The 19842-nt window shown below is 44.6% G+C and overlaps 1 protein-coding gene across 1 annotated transcript in view; it reads right to left on the bottom strand.

Moving 5' to 3' along the window:
* The window catches only part of Lrrk (Leucine-rich repeat kinase), a 62103-nt gene that overhangs the window by 3046 nt on the left and 39215 nt on the right, over window positions 1–19842 (bottom strand). Inside the window, exons 22-29 of the mRNA XM_055066093.2 lie at window positions 18929–19060; window positions 13712–14121; window positions 9422–9572; window positions 6702–6815; window positions 4560–4904; window positions 2886–3134; window positions 940–1062; window positions 19–214 (exon numbers count right to left, since the gene is read on the bottom strand). Of these exons, the coding sequence (XP_054922068.2) occupies window positions 19–214; window positions 940–1062; window positions 2886–3134; window positions 4560–4904; window positions 6702–6815; window positions 9422–9572; window positions 13712–14121; window positions 18929–19060 (1720 nt within the window). The remainder of the gene's footprint in view (window positions 1–18; window positions 215–939; window positions 1063–2885; window positions 3135–4559; window positions 4905–6701; window positions 6816–9421; window positions 9573–13711; window positions 14122–18928; window positions 19061–19842) is intronic.

The following is a 19842-nucleotide window of genomic DNA, read 5'->3' as shown; positions in this document are numbered from 1 at the left end:
ACGCACTAAACCACTGACCTTCGGTGCCAGAGGTGAATGAGACAGCTGCAAGAAGGGGCTGTGATCCTGGGAGGGAGACAACATCCAGAAGCTGTCCGAACTCTGCAGCACTGACAATGGACACAAGCTGGCTTGCTGATGGTCGATCACGTGGCTGCTGAGCCCAGCAACACACCATGAGGTCCAGCAGATAACCCGGGTAGCTCAGTGCCTCCTGCAATACAGCGATTTCCAGCCCACATGACTCAAAAGACCTGAAAAATTACCTCAATAACCCAAGTAAAGTGAAGCTATGGGTACAATGCTAAGCCATGGACAACTTGATCAAACAATGCCAATCCATTCAATGTGCGCACTGCCTGCAATGTGTAATTACATGAGAATGCAACATACAGTCTCTCTTTAGTATGTTTGTAAGCATGGTATAGTCCCAAATGTACATTTCAGAGCCTCAAATAATCCTACTGTTACAAAAGGCAAACATGGAAATGCAGCAATGCATCCTAGTCATTTATGGCTTGTTCAGTTTTCAATTTACGAATCAACCAGAATAGCCCTGTGGTTGCGGAGATTTACAGCTGAGTGTGAAACTAGATTCAATTGTAGCATATTACTAACAGATAAACAAGCACGGTTATTACAAATTCTGAGTGGTTACAAACAAACCACAATATGCTGTGCAATAACACAAATGACATTAATTGGTGATGTATCACTGTGAGTCCTTACAGAGACACATGAGTATGGGATAAAAGGCAAGGGAGACGTTCTGGGTTACTTCCTAACTGGCACTTGCAATGTCGTTCATCCCATGTCCTATATCAGCAGGAAAGATTTCATGGTGAGCCTCCCATGAATGGCAAACTCTGATCTCTGAAGCATACTTGGTTGGCTCGCTAAGAGATGGCCAGAGCAAAAATAACGACCCGTTGTACGCACTCTGCGTGTGAGCACAGGTCGTCCTCCATCCAGGATGTGGTCCTTAACACAGTCCTGGCCTTCAAAGGGCAGTCGCAGCGTCAGCAGCTCATACATAAACATGCCGTAGGAGAAGCAGTCAACCTGCACAAGAGCAGCAAAGGCAAATCATCAGAAAGCTGCTCACAGTGTTGAAAGCACTGTGAAAACACTGGCGAGCATTTGTTGAAAACAAGTGCTCATCACTTGTTTACAGCGCCTGCACCTGACTAAAGCAATGTAGGTACTGGTATAAAAATGCATGGAGAAACTCCTCTGGGAGTTGTCTAAGTATGCGAAAGCACTGTGCCACATGCCACTGTGCCATCATCACCAAATTTTTCAACAAAGCCTTCATAGAAACTGTTGTTTTAGACATCATCTACTTTACAGCAATTCGTCTAACTCGATGGACAGGTTTCCCCATTGAGTAAGCATAGAAATGCTTACGCATTTAAAAAACAAACGCAGTTCTGAATGAACTCACAGAACAGCCACAGTGATAGCTGTGGCGCAATGTCAGATCTTCCTGCCTCCTTATGCATTTCACAGTAGAGAGAGAGAGTAAGATAGAGAGGAACTTTAATGGCAGAAAGGTGAAGAGGTTGGCCTGAGTGAAGTGCCTCTGGCTTGCTGGTCCACACTGGGGAAGGAGTTTACGAGAGCAAAAGAGATAGGATGTGAAGAGCAAGGAGGGTGGTTTATGGTGAAGTTGATGATGATGAGAGCTGCACAGTATACTGTTTCTGTAAATTTTAGATTACCGTACGACGACTTTGTGATGACTTTGTAGAGAACCTAGTGACAATCATGCTTCTTTCCAACAACATGAGTGACTGACTTCAATCCTGTTTGACACATTCTACACTGCTTCGAGTGAGGGCTGAGGAGAGAAGAGTTAACAAAAGAATACAGAAGAAATGAAAAAGTGGACATGTTGGTGTAGATTTGCGACTACTAAAGCATGAAAAAACACAAAGATAGCTGATGAACATAGGGCTGGGGTAATGTAACAATTATATTATAATTCATTTCCATTGTGCTCTTGATCAGTGGTCTGATTGGTGCACTGCCTATGCACCAATCATAGGAATCACCTGGATTGCCTGGTTGTGAGCGGTGCATGATAGGAAAGGACCAAAACTCAGTGAAAAGAATACTGTATAAATGCGTGCAAGGGCCGCGCTTGCCCTTTCCTCAACCCATAAGTGTTCAAAATGCGTGCGTGTGGGCTAGCTTCTAGGTGCTGTCGACAGAGGGCATGAGAGAACGCGACAGATCATGATGATCATCATAACCTATGAATACGCAACTGAGAACAGCTACACTGTGTCGGCACAGACATGGCTGTTATTCCGGGCAGCCTCACAGGCATGCCGAAACCACTAGATGTCAGCATAAATCAGCCTTTTAAGGTTGAATTCCGAAGGCAGTACACGGAATGGATGGCAAGCCGCAGCCATGAGCAGATGCCAACCAGACGGCTCAAGAGGGTATCGCTTGCTATACTGAAGCTTTAAAGCCAGCGGAATCTCGAACAGCTTGGACGGCGCAAAGGATGACTTCTTGTGGGATGAGTGTGCACCTCAACACAGCAACACAGCAACAGCTCGAAGTCTGAGGACGCGATGAATCACAATGATTGAGCATATATGTCATATACTGTAATAAATGCTCCTTCGTAGGTTGTTCTTGCTTGAAAAAAACATTTTTTTTACACATCGCGTGTATGGGACACACCCTGAAAACTGGCCCTCGTATCTTGAAAAACAATTGCGGCCCTTACACGCACATTTATACGGTAGTCGCATTATATACAGACCAAGGAATGGTGCTTGTGACACGGACTTCTGCATAATTCGCTACTTTCGCACACAAGCCCCGACTCGTTAGTTGCGATAAGCAAGAGGGGAGAGAGGATGTCCTGCCTTTTCTGTGTACTCCTCCTCGCCATTGTGCCGCATGATCTCGGGGGCCATGAATCCCTCAGTGCCTCCGAAACCCTTGGTACCCGTGGGCAGGGCAGCCCGGCTGATGCCGTAGTCGGCGAGACGCACCTGCACCGGGCCGCCGTCTGGTTCACCGGGCAGCGGCAGCGCCCACACCAGCACATTCTCGGACTTTAGGTCTCGATATATTATGTGCTGCTGGTGAAGGTATTCCAGGGCACGTGCCACCTGCAATGACAGGCAATGCACAAATATAGCTCACCTTAAAAGGCAGAAAACACAATTAAGTATTACATTGCAAAATGTCTTAAATACACAGGGCCGCGGCTCCACAAGTATGAAATACAGTGCTTGTTAAGGGAAAGTGCAAACACTGTAATGGTGAGATTTATCACAAACCTGAACTATTCCACAGCAGAAGACAAGCCACTGGCACTCAATGTTCCTAGGTGAAGCAGGGTTTAGGTAGGGGCTAGTTGGTATTCCATTGCAAACTTGACTACAGCCCGTACATAGAAATAGCTAGGTAGGTGGTCTCCCTCACAGTTGCTGATTAGCAATGGCGATCTGATGAGAGCCAGCACGTTTAGAAAGACATGACTGATGGCTGCCACGAGTACCCTACTTCAATTTTAATAAGTCGCATGGATGATGATTTGAGCGAACTGATGTTGTATTTCACACAAAGTTTCACAACTGGTTGAGTGACTGAACATTTGGTTTGATTGACGCGTGGAGCTTAAAGGGGCTCTGAACAACCCATCGGGCTCGGTGAAATCTCAGCTAAGTTTTGCTGTCGTTCGCGGTGCGTGAACCTTGCAAGTGGATCGAAAACTCAACTTTCTCTCAAACGCTCTCTTTTCAAAAAAAGGCTCTGTCCTCACTCTCTTCTAGACGCACTATTTCGCCATCGGATGCACTATTTCATCATTTCCTCAGGCGGCTGCTACTGGCCGATAGCTGACATCAAGCTGAGGTCGGCTACATTGTAGATACCGCGGCCGTCGTGGGGTGCCGCCACGAGTCCACTGTCTAAGTGCATTGCAGCTTGCTGAGGACAACTGCGCTTGGCTTATGTTTAGTGCATTGTAGGCATCAAAGGCGGAAGTCGTGGCAACTGCGGGGCACGGTGACATTTAGAAGGAGGATCGTTGTGAGCATGCCCCACTGCGCCTTAGCCTTTGCAGTGCAAGGCATTAAAAAGGAACGGAAACGCAGCACAGGCCGTGTTTGATTTCTAATAACTCCGCTTCTGCTGAACGCATTGAAGTACTTTCTGCGGCAAAGTACTTCTGAAATAGCCCATTTTCACTTCAAATGCCTTTCTCCACTTCAATAAAAAATGGTTCAGGGCCCCTTTAACATCCAGAAACAACACTGGGGCTATGAGAGATGCCATAGTAAGGGGCTCCGGATTAATTTTGATTGCCTCAGGTTATCTTGATGTACACCTAAATCTAAATACATGAGTGTTTTCTCATTTCTCCCCCTCTGAAATATGGCCACCACAGCTAGGAATGGAATCCGTGACCCCATGCTCAGCAGCAGAATGCCATAGCCACTGGGCTACTACGGCGGTTTAAAGTTTCCCAACACAAGCAAGCAGAAAACATAAAGGCACTACTATTGTGGAAGGCGACTTAAATTTCTCACCTGCAACAGAACCCTCTGAAGTGCACCAGAAGGCAGGTGCGCTCCTGAGCGCCGGAAGTCGGCAAGGAGGGCATCCAGCGCTCCGCGTGGAGCCAGCTGCAGCACGAGTGCCAGCGGCCGTGGGCAAACCCCACGTAGCGCCACCACGTGCGGATGGCGCACACTCAGCAGAATGCTCAGCTCCTGCCGAGCTGTGCAGTACGCCTTGCAGGCATACTGCAGAGGTTCCCGCTGCCACTGGGCTCGTGCGGCCTTGTAGGCAACCGTGTCCGATGGCCGTGCCCCATAGCCAGGCTCTACTGGCTGGAGCATCTTCATGGCAACCTCTGTGAACTTTCCCGAGCCCTAGCAGAGGCGACAAAAAGGAGTAATGCGGTGAACATTTACTCAAAAATAACTAAATAATGACACTGAAGTCATGAAATGGAGCCCACATTCCTGACATAAACAAACAGGTGTGTGTGCTGGGTAAGGAACCTTTTTGTGCTGAATGCTAAACATTACAAAAAAAATATAAACAGACACATTAAAAAATTCTATAACTTTCAGTATTAGCATGTAGATGGACGCTCTTTGAAAGCTGTCAAACAATTTGTGGCTACGACCACCTAACATAGCCCGAGTGAACTCTCATCTTAGTTGTTCGCAACATATCTCTACTACCTGCCAGTAGATTAATGCGATGCAAGGGCTGCAACTTTTGTACACAATGATGCACAAACATATGACTATAGTCACTTTTTGATCGATTGGTTGATTGAGTTTAAGACCCCAAAGTAACATCTGGGCTGTGAAAGATGCCGTAGTGGAGGGCTCCAAGTTAGGTTGTTTTGATTACATAGGATTCGTTAACATGCTTATAAGTACACGAGCGTTTTTGCTTTATGCATCGTCATAATGCAGTCGCTACATCCAGGAATCAAACCTGCACTGCATGCTCTGTGCTGGAATACCACAGCCACTAAGTCGCCACAGTGGACTGTGAACACTTTTTTCTTTCAGAACCTCGAGGTTCCATCTCTCTCCTTTCTCATGCCCGGGCCCTTTCAGTTATCAAGACTGCCTGTGTGAAGGAACGTGCAACAGTATAGTAGCCAAGATGAAAAACTTGGTTGGAACAAGAAAATTAAGCTATTCAATGATTTAGTCCTGCCTGAGTAAATACAGTTGTTTGCGGAAGACAACAAGCCTCATCGCCCCTTCCGTGCTTCAACAACTGCTTCTTTTCTTCACCATGGGTGGGTAGCACCAGAAAGCACGTACCAGTGGATCACTCTGAATGATGATTACATAAATACTAAAGTGCTGTTCCCTTAATAAAGTTTCTTCAGATGCGAGTTCACTACCCTTTAAGCAGTCCTTGCAGACTAACAACCAAATTCGATTACTAAACTGCGATAAAGTTATGGCAATTCACTTTTGTGGAAGCCTTTAAGGTGGAAGAAGGCTCATGAAACCCATACGAGTTTCTTTTTGTGTGAGACCTGTACATTTCCTTTGTAGCTTTGTGCTACAGTCGTGAGGAATTGTAATTCATTATCCATAAAGTTATCTCTAATTCATTAACAAGGAATTTGGGAGCAACCTTACAATCCAAAACTGCAGCACTAAAAAGCAAGGACAACAGAAAGTACACGTACACCAACTGAACACACATACCTCCCTTTGTCTTTGAGCAGAACAGTTTTGTGATGACAAGCCAACTTGTACCGTATTTGTTTCGCATATAACCCTCCACTGCTTATAACCCGCACCCCCATTACAACAGCCAGGAAAAAAATATATATCCACACGTTTAATCAGCGAAAGTAACTGCATACAACAACTCTCATATCTTTGCAAGAACAGCCTTCACTCACCAATGCACACATTGTAACTACAGCCAGAAGCTTGGTTCCCCCATTCCTCGGCAATGCTGACAAAGCTGGATTAACACGCCGGACGTTATCACGGATGCATCAGTCACGTGATATGTGACGCGATATGTGACAGCGCGGCGCAGGTTGCCATGAAGCCACACTTCAAGGTGAAATTCACATATTACACGCACCCCCATCTCACTGTAGAATTTTGTGAAATTTTGGTGCGGGTTATATGCACAAAAATACGGTAATTTAAAGGTATATTCTTGCATGCCCTTACCCTCTGCTTCATAGTTGCCTTGAACACAAAGCCAAAGGCACCTCGGCCGAGCATGCGGCCCCGCCGTATCTGGTCTGGCTGCACAAGGTAGCGCTCACCTAGGTCTAGAAAAACCTGCAAATTGAACACACGTACAAGGACACCACTTATAACAATATGCTGGACATAATGATGAACAAACAGAACATCATTACCTTAACTACACAGATGGCAGTCAAACACACCACTGCATAATTCTACCAAGTCTTTTGTCATTCTTGGCACTCATACTGATATTGTCTACAAGACTCTTTGTAATATGCATTGAATTCTTGATAAGGCACGCTGATAGCAATAAATCCTTCAACTAAAGGCACAACAAATCACAATGTAATTAGTTGACTCACATTAATTCAAACTAAACTCCAAGGGATCACAGATACTTAAATTATCTGAAGTCAAATAAAGTATGGCTTAAAATGAATTATGGCTTTTTGCACAAACAAGCAGTAACAGTAAAAAAATGTATACAACCAAAACAGTTGTGCAGATACATACTACTCAGTCATGTACACAGTGACTTGTTTACTGGGTGATTATAGCATAAACAGGGACACTAAGGGACACTAAAGTGAAACAATAAATGTGTTTAGATTGATAATGTGCGTGTCAAACACTCTATTTTTGTTGATTTCATGGCAATTAGGTTGATTATTCGAAGAGAAAATGATGGCCAATGTTCCACTTTTGAATTTCGTGCCTAAACCCCAGGGGCGGTACGTCAGCATGACGTCATGGATTGCAAAGTATTTTTAACATTCCAGCCATTGTGGCTCAGTAAAAGTTCTTGAAACTTTCTTTGTTCATTTTTTGGCTCTCTTGAAATACAGTATAGTCCATCTTTATCGCTAGAGGCTTAACTAGGTTCGAGCAGACGGCACCCGTGACATCATGACGAGCTGGTTTGGCAACTTCAAGGTGGTGTCACCATTCGTCTTTCGTTCTTGCACCTTTTCTGGCTTACCAATCATCTTCTTGTGGCAAGAGTGGCCTTGTTGATATTGTGTAAAGGTAATTTGCCAACAAAGCTCAAATCATTTTTCTCTTTAGTGTCCCTTTTAAGAACATCCTCTAATCAGCCATTCTGCACCACTTTCTCTGATCTCTGGAAAGCCAAAATATTCAAATAATCTAAAATTCTTGTTCAACTTGTTTAACTTAAGAGGAAGCTCAGGGTTCTCTTATCTCAATACACGGGAAAGGAGAAATCATTTTTCTCGGCAATGACTGCACCAAATTTGATAAGGCATTTAAAAGAAAAAGTTAAAAATCTAGTGACTGTTGGAAGTGGATGTTTTATTTATGTCATCGATTTTTTAATAAATATTGTTGAAAATCAAAAATGGAAACTACGAAGTTTCAGCTTTGTAACTCAGTAATAAAATATTTTATAGCAATCTTGTAAATTATGCCTAATAGTTAAAGCAGACAAAATTGATGTATTACGCATGGCTCTTAAGTACACCCTTAAAAAATGTGAATAGGACTTTCGCAAAACCCTTGTAAACACTGTAACAATTTTATTTATTATAAAAAATTTATATGTATATCAAATTTGTATGCTTTGGATATTTTAACAGATGCAGTTTACAGAACTGTGATATCTGTTCTCGGTGTAGTGTTATGGATTTCCAAACTTCGTGCCTTTTCAAACTTACCGATTTTTGGCAATATTTTGTAAAAAAATTAACACCCTAAATCAATATTCAGCTTCAAATAACACTAGAATTTAACCTTCTCTCTCAAATGCATCCAGATGTCATTAAAATCGGCCCAGGGGCTACTTAAGGAAGGCATTTCTGCATTTTACGTATTTTGAATAGGTGGCATTAGAGATAGGCCTGCGCTAAAGGCTAAACCCCATGAGCACGATTTTGTGCGCGACAGCGACGAGCGACGGCTTCGAGCGACGGATCGGGCCGTCGCGTGAACAGATCGCTCGGTCTTGTCGTGCGATTGCTCGGTTCTGCAAATCTAGAATTCGTCGCTCGTCGCCCGGAAGTGCTATGAGCGACTAGCCAATAGCGCGAAGCCGGAACTGGATGTACATAACTCAAGTACTTCCGATTGTCGCAGGGAATGAGCAAACGATTGAATTTTTATACGTGCAAGGATAAGAACCTACTGCAAGACTTTCATAAATATTTTATGCTGCTTTTTACAGTAAAACACATCAACTTAAGGTAATAAAGCACGCGTCACGTTAGTTTCGGCGCCTATATTGCTGCCCTCATACCGGCAACATTGGGGAGACGTCGCTCGAAGTAATCGCTCGCATGGGGTGCAACTTGTAGGCGACGAGCGAACGCGACAGCCATCTCCATCGCGTCGCTTGTCGCTGTCGCGTGCAAGATCGCTTGCATGGGGTTTATACTTAAAGCTTTCCCTTAAGTGCATCCATAATGCACTGGACCAACTGAAATTTTGACATAATATTTAAACTGGTTTTCCAGTCTACTGAATGTCAACTATCATGACTCTGTGGGGCTACTGTGGGGCGTTTCCATTCACTGCTTTTTTTCTTTTTCAACTCCAACTCAGCGGTGCAGCTGGTGATATCAGCCATTACTTTCCATGCACTACAAAAAAACCTACAAAAGGACTGCACCATACAGTTGGCAAAGTAAAAAACTTCTAGAGCGTATATCAGAAGTAGGTAGTCAGGATACACAGATACGCACCGTGTCAGGTGCTAACTGTGCCAAACGCAAGTCTCCGTGGATCGGGCAGGTGACAGCACCTCGTTCATTGGCTGCAAGAATGCATTCTTCCACCAAGAAGGCGTAGGGGCCCGTGATCGCTTCCTCCAGTCCCTCAGCTGATGCAGGGCGGCTGTGTGAATGACCACACAGTCTTTTACCAACACTGAGAGCACACTGTCGCAAAAATTTAGGACTGCTGACTAAGATTGGTAAATGTTTCCCCCCCCCCCAGTTACCCACCACTGTTCCTTAGACTGAGTGACCGAGTAGTAAGTGGATGTGTTCACTTAACCCTATACGTGCCAGAAAAAAATTAAAAAAAATGCATGCAGAAAATGACATTTCTTTTTATTGCACATCTGAACAACAAATATTTTTTTGCAGATTCAAAATATATATGACATGGGGGCAGTAAATTCACAACTTGTGTCTGAAATGCATATATTTAAAATGAGGAAGCCCTGGCAGAAGGTTCAGTCGACCTAATTTCATTCACTGTCACGCCCTATCAACACTATCATCATAGTTGGCGACATCGTAATCAGTAAATGCGTCTATAGCACAGGAAACACTGCCATTACTGTCAGTGTTTTCATGCATAAGCAAATCATCTTTGGAGCTTCATGACTGAATCAAGTGAAAGCCGCACTTTCAGGATGGACGCGGCAACACACAATTGGCAGCCACTATTTTTTATATCTCTACCAGGCGAACATAGATGAAGGGAGTCTATAGGCAACCTAGCAGACAAAGAAGGATTTCGCCAGAATGTCAAAATAGGTTGGACCAGCCCGGCCTGTTACTGGCACCTAGAAAGGGTGCCCGAATACATAGTCCTGGGCACTATTTACAAAAAAATACGTTGTAGCTGAGTAAGATTCTTCCATGACATGATTAACACATGGCATTTCAAGAAGCATCAAGATCACATTCCGTATGGGCTGTTTTCATTATGGAGTGATTGGGACTGTCTGGCTGGGGTCCCAAATGTGTTTGTTTAGACTTTCTGGCCGTAAAAACCTTTAACAGCAATTCCAGCCATGTTGAACTGTAGAAGTACTTATTGGGCTAGTTGATTAAACATAGCTATTAGAGGAGGTGTGCAAGTTAACACATTGTCCTGCCTATACTTTATCTATGTATGTATCTACACTACTGACATGTATGGAAGGAGGTGACCCTACACTAGGAACCATTGCGAGGAATACCAGTCACATGACTGCACCAGAACATGAGCTGGGCACCATTATATGATCTCCGTCATGAAATGGTGCTTGGCTCATATGTTTCCAGTTAACTCACCAGACAAGAACCTCATTGTGGTTGAAATTAAAACAAGACAGGAAGATGAATACTTCAGGTTATCAACTGTGGTCAAATAAGCGATGTCTGTGGAGTCCCTGACAAAGAAAAGTTCACTAGTCGAAATGTTGGCTTTAGAGACATCACTTGTTTGTCAACTGTTGCTCACTGTGGTTAGTGTATTAAAAAATTATAATCTGGAAATAATAATTGGTCAATTAGATCATATCTCATTTGTAAATGATTTAACTTTTGTGTGACAAAACATTCATTGTGATAAATCATTACAGTAATGGTCATTACCACACACCATAATAATACTGACAGCTAGTATACCAGTCCAATAGTTTCTTTCATCGCATCTGCTACTGCTGGTTCACCAAAGCGACACAGCTCAACTGCATTTTGATGCAGTCTGCCAAGAGGAAAGCCCTGCCTCAAGGATTCTCAGTTATTGGGGAACCACAGCAGCTTTCAGAAAGTGCAGTGGTGCTCCCTTTAACTCATGCTCTTGCTTATCCACGCAAATGCCTTTCAGTGAACATTCACAATGAATCACTAACATTGTTATGCAATGTTTATCATGTGGTAATGAAACAAAAACAGTCCCTATATTAATGTGAAGGGCACATCTAGTTTTCTTTGAGCAGACAGCCAATCTGCTGCGCTTTAGAACATACAGAGCCAATCTCAAATTCGTTGCCGAGCTTCTAGATAGTTTTAGCGCTACGTTTGCCTAGGTCAATGCTCAGAATTTTTACCCATGTGCATACCTTCTAGCAAAAAATAAAACACACACCTGCCACTAACCATAAGATCAACAAGTGGTGCAAGAACAGAGGCAAGTGTGCATGAATCAATTTTTATGCTTGCAGGAACTTGAAAATACAGCCCACAATGACCTCGGCTTTCGGAGAACCCAGTTTGAGATATAGCAGAACCTCGCTGATATAATCCTGTTTCATACGGTTTCCCTGCGCCAATGTTCTTGATCGACAACACAAGAAATGACCCCAATACACTTATGCTTCTTTTTTACCAGTCAGTATGTTCTTTGAAAACAGAATATTTTGCCACCAACGTTCAGTACATTGCAAAACTGCCATCGTATCATATGTTTTCTGGTCACTAGATCCCTTGTGAACAAGGGAAGGCATGAGGCACGTGTGATCAAGAGTAGTGAGCGGCTGCTAAGGCAGCTTCTCCGCAGTACTTGCCCACCTGTGTCGCTTGAAAATGCCAACACGCACTCAATTTCCTCTTCTGGTACCAGCAAATGTTCTTATGGGTCATTGCATGTTGCATTCACAGCTATCACTACCAAACCTGTTGCGATAAGCGTCTTCACCTGTCTGTTTCACAGTGCACGTGTACAGTCGGAAGCGTACTGCACACTTTTCATAGGTGATAACTCAAACGCGCCACTGTTCTCTGCAGCAGGCGGTGCGAAGTGAGCGTGGCATTTCAGTCTGGCAGCATCGTATTCTGGCATAGCCCGCCCGCTCGATTACGTTTCGGTTTTCCAGTGCCATCAACGCTATGTAATAGGAAAACGACAAAGAGCATCTCAGGCTACTCAAGCCCAACCAGCTACACACGTGTCCGTGTATCTTGCGGCAGCAATTTTCAACAAGTGGGCACGTTGAAACTTCTTGAAACTTCGAAATCCCCCACTTAATAAAACTGCTGACCCAAGCCGAATTCGAAAAGCATGAACGTAAGCTTGGCTGAAGTCACAGAAGTGACAATGCATGTCTCAGGCCGTTCGGCCCTCCACACCAGCTTAGCACATATCTACATCTCATGCTGCAATAATTCACAAATGCTTCACATTATGTAGGTGTCAACTACAGTTGAGTCTGCCAAATTCTTTAGTGACTTTGGTCGTATGTTTTTCCATTTAGTGTGTATTTTCTAAGTTTTTTCCAATACAAGGTTCTACTGTACAGTCAACTCCCGTTAATTTGACCCTGACGGGACTGACGAAATTGAGAGAATTATCTGACAGGTTGAATCAAACAAAACGCAAAAAAATATTTAAAACAAACTGCTGATTTATTTGGAAGTATTTGCCTGATTCTAACACACCCCCGAATCAAGCACACATCAAGTTTCAATGTGTCCAAAGTAGAAAACTAACACAGAAATGACGTTAAGAACTATAAACAAAGTAGAAATCTAACGCACAAACAATTTTTAGCAAGAAAAACGAGCAAGGGTCTAATATGTGTCTCGCAATGATGGCCGGTTTTCTAAAGTCAGCTTGGCCTCAATACATTCGTGTTATGCGGTATAGCATACGAACTCCGGAAAGGTGGTTTTGGTTTTGGATCCGATTGCACCATGAAGTCAATTTCCGTCCGTATGTTTTTTTTTTGTTTTTTTTTTAAAGAGAACGTGGACATTACAATCGTGTAACTACAGTAATCAGAGAATGTGACCTATGGTTAATGCTTGAAAATCTTCCCAAGGCAGGCTGAAAATAGGTGTTTTCAGCAGGAGATTCACGTATGTTCAGTGCAATCAATGTCTTCTAAGCTCCGCTGAGGCAGACACTGCCACTAAAGGGGGCATTATTGGAGTCACCATAGGTGCCACGTGCGTGCTTGCTGACTGGTCAGGTTCGAATTATCCAGCAAAGTCAAATCTTAGGAACGAAATAATGAAAGCATGGGCCCATAGAAATTTGTAAGGGCTGGCCAGGTCGTTCGGTTGGGATTGAAATAACTGAAAAATTGAATTAACTGGAGTAATTAACCAAAGTTGAATTAATGCAAGTCTACTGTACTTGGTTCATTGCTCTAATAGACACGTCAACAGCATGGAAAAATTATGACAGGAGTAAGAAACGGCACATATAAAAGACACACATGGGTGCCTGTATGTGTTTTATACGCGCATCCTGTTGCTTCTAGCCTCATCCTTTTTCCATGCTGTTGACTTACCAGTTTAGGAACTCCACCCTACCTGTCAACAACACCACTGTCAGTGCTCGCACGAGAAGGTGGTCCAGAAGAAGGGGCCATGCTGCAACCCTGTCCAGTGGCACACGAAGGACATGGTACCAGGCGGGTGACCAGGAAGCGCCCCTGGGAAGTGTGCACAAAACGTGTGCCCAGAGCCGGGTACCAGTCTTCGAGTAGAGTGTCGACATGGTCAGCAGCCAAGGAAAGCAGCTGGGTTGCGCTCTCCATGCGCGGAAGCAACTGCACGGGGCCCCACTGCCGACGCTCCAGCGGAAGCTCCAGCAAAAGGGCAACTGCACCTTGAGTTTCCACAGGACTCCAATGGCCTTCCAGGCGTACGCGTGGACGTGCACCAAGCAGGTCGCAGGATGCGCCACCAGACACCACTTCACGCAGGCGCAGGACTACAGCCTGCAGGTGAAAGGTTTACTTACACAGTACAATGACATCTGTTCTTGTAAGTGGTGTACACTCCCCCACAAAATATTACGGGGCGTGCGAGCGCGTGCCGAAACGGCCCTCCTCCCCTTCTAGCGGCGCACCCGTGGTGTCGAGACCAATGCCTGCGCGCATGCGCGTCCCTCCGAGAATGCAAGCGTGCACACGTTTTCTGTGCTTGCTCCTTGCGCGCCGGCGATATCCGAATGTAGCCGCGAGGTGCCCCTCTTGCGGTTGGCGCTGTGGTGGCTTCGACAGGCAAAACTTCATTTATACAACGGGAATCAAGAGTTCATTTTCGTCTTGCCCGTCTCCTTCTATAGAGCGCGTTTTCAGCCACGCTCTTCTAAAGGAGAACACCTTGTTCGTACATAGAAAGAAACAACAAATATTGGCCACGAAAAGGTGCAGCACAGAAAAAGAAAAATGACTCATTGCACTCGCCACCGGGCCGTATGCGTCAGCGCTCGTGACTCGACAAGAAGTGGCCGCAGTGGTGCGCGCAAGCTCACGTTTCACATAGCTTTGCGCCAATTGCAAGAGGGGCACATCGCAGCTACATTCGGATATCGCCAGCGCGCAAGGACGAAGCGCGGAAACATGCACGCTTGCATTCTCGGAAGGACGCGCATGTGTGCAGGCGTCGGTCTCAACACCAGGGGTACGCCGCTAGAAGGGGAGGAGGGCCGTTTCGCCACGCGCTCGCGCGCCCCGTCATATTTTGTGAGCGAGTGTACACATCCACGCCCCAGCCATGGTTCCCTTTGGGCAAAGGCTGGGCTACGTGAAGCGAAGTTTCCCGGTGAAATTTGCACGGCTGAAATAGATGTGGAAGCACAATGCCAATTGTTTGCTGGCTTGGCTACATGGAGTGAAAAAGAGGCCTACACTGCTGCATGCTTACCGCCTCGCTGTTGATCTTACCAGACTCTATAAACATGCTTTTCTTAAGCAGAAAAGAAAAAGATAAAAGGAGTTTTCATTATGTTATATATTGTTAATTGCTAAGCAATTTAGGGAAATAAATTCAATAGATGGGTTTACAAACGATTTTTACACTTTCTACAGAGCTGTAAGCATTTTAGCGGGTGGGCATTGCGCCGCCTGACTATGTTGTGTGGTGGCTTGAGCTTGGAGCCTCATGTGTGTGTAGAGGCTTCTAGCCTATCTAGTACATGTGCCGTGTGCTGTAGTGCACGCATATCCTGTATAGTGCGTGTGTGAGGTGTGTGCCTGCTGTTCAATGTGCAAGCCTGAAAACAACTGCACAGCGGTCGTCGTAGTGTCTAGCACTGCAGCTGGAGAGGATAGCATTATCGAAATTTGCCGCGACACGAGCCTGTCAGTGCATCTCGTTTTTGATGCCGCCAGCCACTTCGTGTGCCATCTGGGCCACACAAATGCAAACAGCCTGGAAACCACGCACAGTCAGTTTCTAACTATAATGTCACGTTCCTTTTTTCCCTCAAGGCGCTCGAGCACTCAAAACCGTTGGCCGTGTGATGGACGCATCGCTGGTGGCACTAGGAGAAAAAAGAAAAACATAAGAACTTGCGGCAGCTCACAACCAGCCACCAGAAGTCGGTGGGAGATGGCTTGTTGTGACGACTGGCAAACAGCACACGAGCCGTGCTCGCGGCTTCCGGCGGCAAACTTCACCAGCCAAAGTTTTTCGAATTTAGTTGGGTTGGTGGTGGGCGTCAAATCTTTAGACGTCGAGGGTCGGGCATTTGACGCTGGGCAAGGTTGGACTCTTTGACACCAGTTTTTCACTAGCCATAACAGAAACACATCTTGAGGGGTGTGCTTCTGCAGGCTGGATGTGCCGCAAGTGACTGCAGAGCCAGAAATGCTTCATGGCTACCGTGTTTTAGACCTCACTTTACATTAGAAAAATATTACGCTTACTGCTTGCTATGTTGCACTAATATTTCACTATAATATAGCATTTCTTTTTGGTCCACATCGTTCAAATCACTTGGAATCTCTGCTTACATGCTTCATCAGGGTAAAAAAGTTTTTAAGCCCGATTGTATAAGTATGGGCAGGCTGCTGCATCAATGCAGACTGGTTTTGTCGCCTGTCAGCAACTAAAGAAAAGAACCTGGATAATGGGCACAGTAGAGCGTTTCTTTTCGTGATTCTCTTTTGTTTGTCCAATGTACTGCGCTCTACCAAGCACTATCTGAGCAACAGAAGAAAGCCAACTCATGATTTCATGCAATGCGTCGTGAGCTGACTTCGCTGCACATCGGAGCTGTAAAATAGCAAGGCACGGAGCGACAGCAGCAGCAAGTGTAGGTTCGTGACGCAGTAACTCCTTTGTTAGTTTTTGCTACTGACAGGCAACAAAAAGGAGCGGGGCTGTTAAATATAATTACCAGCTTACTAGCATTTATTTACTGGTAGTACTTGCAGGAGAAGGCAGTTTTCCATCTTCTTAAGAAAATTCAGAAGTGTACTCATTAAAAATATATATATATTGAGCAAATCACCCAGCAAAATGAAATCTATATGTTGGCTTCGCGCGCTCGCTACTAAGACAGCAGTAAACATGATTTAATTTTAGAATGTTGTTACTCCAAACACACAAGGCACTTGAACTCGGATAACGAAATTTATCTGCAATGTGCACTGTTATTGAGGTACAATCAGTCCTGCTAGCTTACTGGAAACAATATTTGCAATAAAGATGAGTTCCCGTGAGGCCTGGGTACATAACCTCTCGAATTCAGTTTCTGCCTGAAGTAGCCTTTGCGAGCTGCACACTGATTCATCAAGTTGGAAGTGGCATGCCTTAACAGAGCATAAATTCACATTTTTCATGGAATCCAGGTCCTGCAAACTTTCGTGGTCAACTGGACATGACATACTGCTGTGCTCACCAACTGAAGAAGAAAATAATGTTAGCTTATCGGTGAAGGTCGGTGTGCATGTCTTGTATTTCGCCGAGTGCCAGTTAAAATTCTTATCATTCAGTACTCCACATTCAGCTTTCTTATTTACAACTTTTAGTAACATGTGAAACTGTTTTGAGCTAAACAGTGTTGTGTATATCAAATGCTATTAGCCAACTGTACTTACGATGAACAAGCTGTAAGAAAGGTAATGTATTTATTAAATATTACGACCATGCAAGTAAAACAAAAGCAAGAAAACAAAAACAGGTATACAGTAGAACCTTGCTGATAGATCCCATTACATACCATTTCTCGGCACTAACATTCGCGATAGAGAATACTAAAAATGACCTAATAAGTTACGCCTTTTTACTGAAACACGATCTTTCGGCACCACTGTTCAGTACATTGCCATACAGCAATCGTATTATATGTTACACGGCCACTAAATCCCATGTAAACAAGAAATGGCGCAAGGCGCCTGTGATCGATAACAGTAGCCGTCTGTTGCAGCAGTTTTCTCACAATACTGCAATACTGCATGCAAAAGACACTGGCGCGCACTCAGTTTCTTATTTTGGTATCAGCAAAACTCCTTCAAGGTTACTGCATGTCGCATTAACAGCTATCGCCACCAACCATATCGCAATAAGCATCTTGGGTTGTAGTACTGTTGGGCATGTACTGCACGCTTTTCATAGGCAATAACCCAAACGCACTGCCGTTCCCTGCTGCACGCGGCACAAAGTGAGTGTCACGTTTAGCTGTGGCGGCATTGTAGGCATTGTATTCCAGCACCGCCCACCAGCTCAATTTGGCTATGGTTTTCCATCGCCGACACAATAACAAAGCGACAATGTGTGTCTCACGTCGCTCTGGTCCCATTAGCTCAACATGCGTCAGAGTTTAGTGCCACAACGATTCGCGCAGAGTGGACACGTCAAAATTTCCCACCAAAATTCCCTGCTCGAAGAAGTTGCTGTCCCAGGCCGGGAGCACAAACGTACGCTTGCTGAAGCCGCAAAAATGACAATGTGCGTCTCCAGCCGCTTGGGCCCCACCTGTTTGGTGCGTGTTAGCGTCTCGTGCAGTAGCAGGTCATGCAACGCTTCGCCTTACGTAGATGCCAACTACAGTTGAGTCTGCCAAATTTTTTTTGTGACTTTGGATCGTACGTTTACCTGGTTAGTATGTATTTTCCTCAGAATATTTTCCAAAATGTATGAACAAGGTTCTAACGTATTTCTTCGAACACTGAGCCACTGAAGGATGCCATTTTGATATGCAGGTTTACATAAGCATTCAAGTAATGTTAAACAAACATTGAAGTATGGTCAAGATATCTACTAAATTACAGTTTTGACTGACATGCTGCATGCACAGGCACGTGAACTGTCAGCACCATCCGTGTAAGACTGAAACAAATATTTTGACGGCTGAAGGAGACGTGAATTACAGACAGACCTAGCTGAATAGAGTAACAGCGAAGGAACAGAAAAATGAAAGAAGTGTCTCTACTGCCTCTTCAGCAGGAAGCCTGTATATTGGAATCCCCAAATAGCCACTGCTTCATTTGCTGGCAAGCTTACCTGAACCTGCTGCAGCAAGACCCTCATTCAAAAGTAAAACATCGTTGTTCTGCTATTACTACCAATCTAGCTCTTCCAAAGCCATTTAATCTTCCACTTTCACTTTCGTAGTATGACATTTTTTTGTTTTCTTTCCCCTAAGCTGTAACAATACCAACGGGTAGCTTCAGCGAAACACATAGATGAATAGTGACAACAGAAAAACACTGACATTGCAATTCACTAGCGCACTGCGATGTGAAAACTATGAGTTTATGTGCAACCGCTATAACATAGATGCTGGTTACGTACCTGTGCATGCCGCAGTTCAAGCCCAGTCTGCCAGCAGAGCCACTCGGCGCGCTGCGACAGTGCAGCAGCAAGACCCGGATCCTTCTCCCAGCCACGAGGTGGGGCCAAGTAGCCACGGAGTGCTTCCACCACCTATTTTAAGTACAACTTGGTTAGAAAGGCATAACAAAGAAAGTGGAGCTATGAAAGATGCCAACAGTTACAGAAACTACAGGCAAATGGGGGGGTATTGAAGGAGGAGATTATTCATACAGCATCGGGCATACTAGTCCAAAGCATGGAAAGGTGCAATGCAAAGAAAACAACTTTGTGCTGCTGCTGCTGATTTAAAATACCTGTGCAGGCGTATGTGTTAGTCAGAAAAATTTATCTAAACCCAGTGTCTATTGCAAGATGCTGACTTCTTTCAACCTCAGCATGACATTCACGTGTGCTATGCAGGTGTGCCAGAGGCTGCACTTGCAAATTGGAAGACATCATTAAATTAAACAAACTCTTTGACAGGAGTTTCATGATTTGAGAGCCAAGAATGAATGTTCAGCCTGTCACATAATTTGAGTCAAGAAAACTTGCATAACAGATCAGTTACTAAATTACTCTTTTTCCGAAACAGCTGCCTTGGCTGTGGTTCTGCCAATATACACGCACACACACGCACACGCACGCATGCACGTGTGTGCACGTCTGTCCGTGCATGTGTGTGTGCGTGTGCAGCTTATGTAACAATAACGTTTACAGGGAAATGCTGGCTGCGAATGCTATGCACGAAGGCGAGCTTTTTGGTAGAAACACCGTATGCGTGGTTCGGAATTTGGTTCGAAATTCTTTTTGCCGAGGTGACGTCCGACGCCGAATGCTGAATTTTCTGCGACACGGGCTCTTCAATGCTATCGCATTAATATAATGAAGTGTGC

Source organism: Dermacentor andersoni, chromosome 6 (assembly GCF_023375885.2).
Source record: "Dermacentor andersoni chromosome 6, qqDerAnde1_hic_scaffold, whole genome shotgun sequence".
NCBI classification, from domain to species: Eukaryota; Metazoa; Arthropoda; class Arachnida; order Ixodida; family Ixodidae; genus Dermacentor; species Dermacentor andersoni.
This window is presented reverse-complemented; position numbering and strand designations above follow the sequence as displayed.